Below are 8,960 nucleotides of genomic sequence, written 5' to 3'. Positions count from 1 at the left end.
AAGAAAGAAAGAAAGAAAGAAAGAAAGAAAGAAAGAAAGAAAGAAAGAAAGAAAGAAGAAATGTTGAGTCATGCCAGGCAGTGGTGTCAAACACCTTTAATCCCAGCACTGGGGAGGCAAATGCAGGCAGATCTCTGTGAGTTTGAGGCCAGCCTGGTCTACAGAGCTAATTATAGAACACAGAGAAACCCTATCTAGGAAAAGAATAGAAATGTTAAGTTGTAGGCACATGTGCCCATGCACATACAGAGAAGTAGACACACGTGCCCATGCACATACAGAGAAGTAGACACACGTGCCCATGCACATACAGAGAAGTAGACACACGTGCCCATGCACATACAGAGAGAAGTAGAAGAGGAACTAGTTAGGAGGGCAGTATGCAAGATGCAGAAGAAGATAAGCCTGGGACTGGGCAGTGCCTGTGGTCACAGCACAGTGTATGCACGTGTGCAATTGTCACATAAAGATTATGATTTAACACATCCTACCAGTTCTCTTTTTAGACATTGTGGGGGCTACAGAGGCGGCTCAGAGGTTAAGAGTGCTATCTGTTCTTGGGGAGGACCAGATTCAGCACCCACAGGATGGCTCACAGCCATCTGTAACCCCAGTTCTAGGGAATCCGATGCCCTGTTTTGGCCTCTTGTCTTTTGCACTCAATATAGTACAGTAAACTCATGTAGAACATAATCTATTAAATGAATAAATAAAAATATTGTGTGCTTATGGTTTTTTTTTTTTTTTTTTTTTTGGCTTTTCGAGACAGGGTTTCTCCGTGTAGCCCTGGCTGTCCTGGAACTCACTCTGTAGACCAGGCTGGCCTCGAACTGAGAAATCTGCCTGCCTCTGCCTCCCAAGTGCTGGGATTAAAGGCGTGCGCCACCACCGCCCCGCTTATGGTTTTAATAGATATTGTCAAAGTGTTTTCTAGAAGACATTAACAGTCATGAAAATACTCTTCCAAAAAAAAAAAAAAAAAAAAGCGACGGGCGGGGGGGGCGCACGCCTTTAATCCCAGCACTTGGGAGGCAGAGGCAGGCAGATTTCTTAGTTCGAAGCCAGCCTGGTCTACAGAGTGAGTTCCAGGACAGCCAGGGCTACACAGAGAAACCCTGTCTCGGAAAAAAAAAAAAAAAAAAAAAAAAGAAAAGAAAAAGAAAATACTCTTCCTGTGTTACTGACAGTGATGGGCATACTTTTTTTTTTTTAAATTTTTTGCACTTAATCTGGCCTAAAAGGCCAAGAGGCAGTATCATTTTTTTAAAAACTTGACACTCCAGGACTTGTGAGATTGCTCAGCGGTTAAGAGCACTGACTGAGAGTGGAGGGCCCTTCTGGGCATAGGTGGAAGAAGAGATCCTTGACCTCATGAAGGCTGGATGCCCCAGGGGGTGGGAATTTTGAGGGTGGGGAGGTGGGAGTAGGGGGAATTAAAAAAAAAAAGAGCACTGACTGCTCTTCTGGAGGTCGTGAGTTCAAATCCCAGCAACCACATGGTGGCTCACAACCATACGTAATGAGATCTGATGCCCTCATATGGGTGTCTGAAGACAGCTACAGTGTACTTTGGGCCAGAGCAAGCGGGGCCCGGAGCAACAGGGAGAAGAGAAGGGGGGAAAAAAGTTGACACTCCAGTAACAACATTTTACCATTATCTCAGTTCTCTTTTTAAAAAGTTGTAGCTGCTACATTTTATTTTACATGCATGCATATTCCAGAGGTCATCGGATCCCCGGAACAGGAATTCATAGGCTTTTGTGAGCCTTCAGTGAGTGCTGAGAACCGACTCCCGAGTCCTCAGCAGGGGCAGCAAGCACTCTTACCCTTTGAGCTGTCCTCACTCCAACACCTTCATTTCTCTTTAAATATTTTGATTATTTTTAAAAATGCCTATTAGTCAGGAAAAACTAAAATGCTAAATTAGCTATGTGAGTAAAATTATAGTGAAGAGCTCAGTGTCTTACTGCTTTTAAGATGTGTACTACTTGGTGCCGGGGAGATGGCCCGCAGTGTAGAGCACTTGGTATTTCAGAGGGCTCAGGTTCTGCACTCATTCGCTTTATCACTGGGACATTGTAATACTTGGAATATCGTATAGTGAGTGATATATGTTAGCTCAGAGGCTAAACCCAACCACCAATTACTATTTCTGTTTAATTCGTTTTCTGTTTAATTTGTTAAAAAAAAAAATTTAAGGGACAAGCAAGTTAGCTCATTAGGTGGAGTTACTTGCTGCTAAGCTAGATGACCTGAGTTCAATTCCTGGGACACACAAGTTGTCATTTGACCATCACACAGGTGCCTTGGGATGTGTGTGCATGCGTGTACACATACACATTAATTAATTAGATATGGTTTTAAAACCTATTTAGATCCTTTAGCTTGGTTTGGTGATACAGGCCCTGTAATTGACCTACTTGGGAGACTGAGGCGGGAAGATTACAAGTTCAAAGGATAATGCTAGATTCACTCTTCAGTGGCATCCTACACCAACAAATCAGAGCCTTTACACTAGAATAAGGAGAATTATCATGTTTATTTATTTGAATTTAACTTTAGACCAAGGAAAAGAATCGTAATAAATAAGAGGGTATTTTTTATTTACACACACACATACATACACATACACACACTCACATTGCTGTATTGAACATTACTTGGATAATATTTACCTAACTTAAGGTGACATTAACAACTTTTTAAATTTTCATTGCATTTATTTCTTGTGAGGGGGTTCGCTCACATATGGAGGTCAGAGGAGTCTTCTGGTCCTCTCGCTTCCGTCACGTGGGTTCCAGGGATCAAGTTTAACAGCAAGATCTTTACACTGAAACATCTGGATAGCCTGATGTCATTAACTCTTCAGAGAGTTAATAATGTTCCTTTTTTTTTTGAAAGGATTCTATGCAAGATCATAAATAATCCCAGAGGTCAGCTGCGAGATTTAATAACTTCAGTAAATTAAGCACAGTATCTCAGCTAATCTTTAAAGTACATTGATATGTGGTGTTTTAAAACCTCTGAACGTGTGTGTTTCCCACATGGCAAACCCATATGTGTTTCCCATATGTTTTCCGTGACTTAGAGCATCCCTTTTCTCCTCAGATGCTAACCTCAGAGAAGTGGGCCTTGAGGGGGCGCTGCTAGCCTTACTGGATAGAGAGACAGACGAAAGCTTGTGCCAGGATATCAGAGAGACGTTACATCATATGCTGACATCTATGGCAGTGGAGAAGCTCTCCCTTTGGCTAAAGCTTTGTAAAGATGTGCTTGCTGCATCCGCTGGTAAGTACTGGGAACGGCCAGCTACAACAGCAAAACCAAAAGAAAGAAACCTAATAGAAAATGGCTCACCAACAACTCATTCTCTTCTCTGTTTACTTTAATTATTGTGTACTCATTGCTTTCTTCAAATGAAGATTCTACTTCTGTATCTTTTGAATTTGCACCATATAAGTGTAATAATTATGTTGTTTTTTCTTGTCTTATTTTTTCTGTAACAATTTTTTTTGTCTTTTTGAAAAAAACATATTCTTACTTTTGTGTGTATGTGTGACTGTGTGAGAGTTATGCACACATGAGAACAGTGCTCTCAAAGTCCAGAAGAGGACATTGGATCTCCTATGGGTGGGGTTACAGGTGGTAGTGAGCTACGGGATGAGTGCTGGCAACCAAGCTTGGATCTTCAAGAATTGTATGCGCTCATAACTGCTAAGCCTTCTCTCCAGCCTCTGGCTTTGATTGATTGATTGTTTGTTTGTTTTGAGACAAAGTCTCACAATGTAGGCTGGTCTCACAGCAAACCGCTGCCTGGTTTTTGTCTCCCAAGTGCTGAATTAAGGATATGTACCACCACACTTGAAACTAACCTTGTAAAGCAGGCTGGCCTCAAACTCAGAGGTCCACCTGACTGTGCCTCCTCTTCCTCCTCCTCTACCCCATAGTTGGCATTTTTGAGCATCTGTTCTTTTCACAGCTGATAATGCTAATTTCAAATGGTGCTAGATACTGTATTAATCAGGGTTTTCTACAGTGATGGAACTTAGATAATGAACCTCTACGTATGTATATCTAAAAAGAGGATTTACTAGAATGGCGGACAGTTTGTGGTCCAGCTAATCCAGCAGTGACTGACTATGAATGAGTAGTTCAAGGCTGGATGTCTCAGCTGGTCTTCAGTATATGGCAGAATCTAAAAGAAGGAGGTTCACTGAAAGAAAGGACTTGCTACCAAGGCAAGAGCAGGCAGGCAAAGAGCAGAAGCTTCCTTCTTCTATGTCCTGCTATAGGCTTTCTGCAGAAGACATGGCCCAGATTAGATCTGGGTTAAAGCTGTGTCTTCCTACATCAGAGATCCAGATCGGAAGTGGATCTACTTATTTCAAATAAAGCAGAAATCTCCCACAGGGGTGCCTTCCATTTAGGGCTTAAGGTAATTCCAGATGTAGTCAGGTTTACAACCCAGAGTAACATCACAGATGCCCAAGGTGGGGTGCATACCTGTGGCCCCAGCCCATGGAGATACTGACAGAAAGCTCTGGAACTCAAGTCACTCTGAAGTCTCAACTACATAGAGGGTTTGAGAGGAGCCTGGGCTGTGTAAGACTTCCTCAAAACGGGCTGGTGACGTGGCTCAGCGGTTAAGAGCACTGACTGCTCTTCCAAAGGTCCTGAGTTCAATTCCCAGCAACCACATGGTGGCTCACAACCATCTGTAATGGGATCTGATGCCTTCTTCTGGTGTGTCTGAAGACAGCAATAGTGTACTCATATACATAAGATAAATAAATAAATATTAAAAAAAAAAGACTACCTCAAAACACGAGCTGCCGTGATGGCACATGCCTATAGTTTCAGCACTTGGAAGAACGAAGCAACAAGATCAGAAATTCAGTGTCATCCTTAGCTACATAGCATGTTCGAGGCCAGCCTTGGATACATGAGAGACACTGCCTCAAAAAAAAAAAAAAAAAAGTTTAAAAGTTCAAGAATTGAATAGTATTGAAAAGCATGTTATTTTCTCTGGAAGACACATAGTGAAGGCTTTCAGTCATCTGTTAGCTCTAAAGTCTGCATACTTCCACAGAGTTTCAGTACCTTCTAATTTAGTTAACAGAGGTCTCCGGTGGGTGAAGTGTGTTAAAGTACTTTGAAATCCCTGTAGGTTGTGTTCTGTTTCGTCTGCCTTGACTTCTTAGTGGCTGATCCTCATCCCGTCTGCTGTCTACGGGGGCAGATTTATGAGGATGTCTACTTTAAAAGGAAAACAGCACCTACTTTTTCTGGCTGGAGATCTGATATAATTCAGTGATAGAACACTTGTCTAACACAATAGAGGCCCTAAATTCAGTCCCCAGAAAAAGAAGAAAAGCCACCTAGAATCCTGTAGAACAGGATTAGAGGATCAAGACCATCCTTAGCTACATAAAAGATTCACTGCCAACCTGGGCCACATGTAACTCCATCTCAAAATATTTTTCTCAATACGTACATAATTAGACTGATTTTTTTCCTTTCTCTTAATGTTTTTCTTGTTGTCGTTCCTTCTGCCTCCAGGCCCTAAGGGCTGGGACTGCAGGTGTGCACCACCATGCTCCTCTTTGATTTTAGAGTCATGCTCCTTGAGGTTCCTGACTCAGTTGTATTTTCTTTTCTTTCTTTCTTTTTTTCTTTTTTTTTTTTTAACCTCTGGCACCTCCTTAACCAGAACTCATAGAGAGGGATCCTGAATCCCGTACCTGGCACTGCATTTTCATTCAGTAGCCCATGGCTTCTGGGAGCAGTATCATGCAATACATAAGCAAAGTACCTTCATTCAGACTCCTTTACACACACACACACACACACACACACACACACACACACGATTCATTTAATATATCAAAAATATCATTCACCCTGATATGTGTTTACTATACCTACTTCAACTCTTTCTATCCCTTATATTTTCATTCCTCTACTTTCATATGACCCTCTCATGGGCCCTTTCTGGTTTTCTAGCTGCTGCAGACACTCCAAATTAAACATACAGATCTAGAACTTTGAAACTAGGAACCATTTGTCTGGACCTCTGTCAGCTCAGTACATTTCCAGCTCTGTCTGTCCTCCCGCTGATTTCATCATGCTGGTTTTTCTCTCCAGCTGAGTAGAACCCCGTTGTGTGTATGTGTCCATGTTTTTTCACCCGTTCATTCAACAGCTAATGAGCAGCTGGGCTGACAAAGCAGCAGAGAACACGGTGAGCCAGGACATCTGTGGTAGGGCACGGAGTCCTTGGGTGTCTGTGCCTAGGAGTGAAATAGCTGGGCCATCTCCTGGTTGTCTTCTAGCTCCTTAAGAAACCTACATGCTAATTTCCATAGCGTCTGTACCAGTTTGCACTTTAGCCATCAGTGGACAAGGGTTCCTCTTTCTGCACATACATGTTATAGTAGAGGTTAAACAGTGGGAACTCACAGGTGCAAATAATAGTTAGGGAGAAAATGGCCACCACGTGGGACTTGAAGGTCAGCTTCTGGGTCTGTGGCTTGAGCAGACTGCACTTGGTGTGGCCATGTTCACTGCAGCATCCTCTCCATCTCTGTGGTTCTGACACGTGCCACAGGGGAGACCGTGAGTCCTTTCCTCGGTGTTGCTTTAGACCCTGCCTTCTCCTTTGACTTCTGTTCCTGCAGGACTGCTTTATTCTGCCATTGTTGTTTGTTGTTTTTCGTTAATACTCTGCAGTTTGGTTTCATCCTTTCTTATTGAGAAAATGTCTTTCTGTAGACTCTTTTTTTTTTTTTAAGATAGTGTCTTACTCCAGGCATAGTTGTACACACCTTTAATCCCCGCACTTGGGAAGCAGAGGCAGGCAAATCTCTGAGTTCGAGGCCAGCCTGGTCTACAGAGTGAGTTCCAGGACAGCCAGGGCTACACAGAGAAACCCTGTCTCAAAAAAAAAAAAAAAAAAAAAAAGGTTGTTTGTTTTGCAGCATTAGATCTATTTAGTTTGTAAGGTTAGCAGCTAACAAGTTAACGGATTTAGGCCTGATGATTTATGTCCCTAATCCCCGCACTCTGCAGACAGAGACAGGTAGATCGCTAGGAGTTCAAAACGGACCCTGTCTCAAAAGAAAAAGTTAATAATGAGTCCATTCCTTAATTGGTGGCCAGAGTCATAACTTTGAGACTACAATAATAGCAGTGAATGTCCTAAGAAAAATATTTTTTAAAAGTGTGTGTGAGTAAGCCGGGCGGTGGTGGTGCACGCCTTTAATCCCAGCACTTGGGAGGCAGAGGCAGGCGGATTTCTGAGTTCGAGGCCAGCCTGGTCTACAGAGTGAGTTCCAGGACAGCCAGGGCTATACAGAGAAACCCTGTCTCGAAAATCCAAAAAAAAAAAAAAAAAAGTGTGTGTGAGTGTGTGTGTGTCTGTGTCTGTGTCTGTGTGTGTGTGTGTGTGTGTGTGTGTGTGCACACGTGTGTCTCTGTTCTGACTATTTCAGTAGGTTTGAGAGAGAACCTTAAATCCATTCATAGTCTCATTATTGTGACTTTGAATTTTATTAAGCACAGCCATCTTTCATGCAAGGGATTAATTATTATCACAGCATGCGGTAATTTCATCATCATTATTACTAGTGTGTATGTATGCGTGATTATGGGGGGTACACATGTAACAGCACATATGTGGAGATCGGCTTGACAACTGACATCGTTACCAGTATTTATGAGACCTAATTAGTTTAGGTTATCATAAAGGTGTATGATTGATTAATGGTAATTCTAGTTTGCATTTGGATTTGTGTCTTGTGTGTCCTCCTGCTAATTATAATTTCATGTTTTCCCTTGATAAAGATTTTACAGCTGTAACTTGCGTGGATACAATGCAGGAGGAAGAAGGGGATAGAGGTGATGACGCCTCGGTGTTGACCAGAGGTGACGACAGACCACACCCTTTCAGTAATCCTCGATGGGCCACCAGAGTCTTCGCTGCTGACTGTGTCTGCAGAATAATTAACCAGTGTGAAAATGCAAATAGCGCTCATTTTGACATTGCTTTAGCACAAGAAATGAGAAAACGTGATTCAAGAAGTAAGTGGCAAGACGGGATGATAAAGGTAGAGCACTGTCCCTCTGGTTTTCACTTGAGAATAAAGCATAGCAGTGACAGGCCTTATTCTAGATGGACAGGCTCCTGCAGTGTACTCAGTACACCGCGATTTGTGTTGTGTTAACATAAATAAAATGTAGGAGCGTAATCCCTGGAACCTATGGGAGGAGGGAAGAGCCGACTCCTGGTGGTTGCATGCACTGTGGCACACGGATGCATGAATGCATACATGTACATACACACATGCACATACACACATGTACATACACACATGCACACTAGTCAACTTAATTTTTTAAATCAAAATATTGGTATTGCCAGTCCAAATGCATATTGAATTTACTAGTTTTCAAGCAAGCATTTCCTTTTGAAGTATGTTTGGAACGAGTATTGTTTTAGATGCTCACAACACAACACGAGTGTGCCATTCACTAGGGCTCCCTGACTCCCATACTAGAAACCAAGACTGTAGTTGGCTTTTACTAAGATGTGGTCGTTTTTTCCTGTGGACTCCAACTCTGAGTTTGTCTCATGTTTTCTAGGTAAACGCCGATTTCCAGAAACACTACTGGACCACTTTAAATGATTTTTTTTTGTTTGCTTCTTTTCAGAATTTTTATAGCAAGAGTATGTTTCAGGAATGAAAGGAATTACCATTTTTTTTTATTTCTGTAGCTAGAGATTTTATATATATATATATTTCTGTTTGGCACTAACTTGACATAAAGAGAATAAATTACTGCCAAGTTCTGCCAAGTTCATCACATTCCAAGCTCTGCTAAGTACAATGAATGTGCTTTTATCAGACAGTCTGGACAAAGTGTTTATTGAGGAAACTGCTACCACTCTTTCTTACTGTTAA

The 8,960-nt window shown here is 42.0% G+C and overlaps 1 protein-coding gene across 2 annotated transcripts in view; it reads left to right on the top strand.

Moving 5' to 3' along the window:
• Heatr5a (HEAT repeat containing 5A) overlaps positions 1–8,960 on the top strand; it is a 98,476-nt gene that overhangs the window by 62,450 nt on the left and 27,066 nt on the right. For both annotated transcript variants that reach the window (XM_028757465.1, XM_028757464.1), the window contains exons 23-24: positions 3,109–3,288; positions 7,843–8,079. In XM_028757465.1, coding sequence (XP_028613298.1) covers positions 3,109–3,288; positions 7,843–8,079 — 417 coding nt within the window. The remainder of the gene's footprint in view (positions 1–3,108; positions 3,289–7,842; positions 8,080–8,960) is intronic.

Source organism: Grammomys surdaster, unplaced genomic scaffold (genome assembly GCF_004785775.1).
Source record: "Grammomys surdaster isolate TR1022 unplaced genomic scaffold, NIH_TR_1.0 126163, whole genome shotgun sequence".
In the NCBI taxonomy this organism is placed as follows: Eukaryota; Metazoa; Chordata; class Mammalia; order Rodentia; family Muridae; genus Grammomys; species Grammomys surdaster.
Note: the sequence above shows the minus strand (reverse complement) of the source record. Positions and strands in the feature narration are given on the sequence as shown.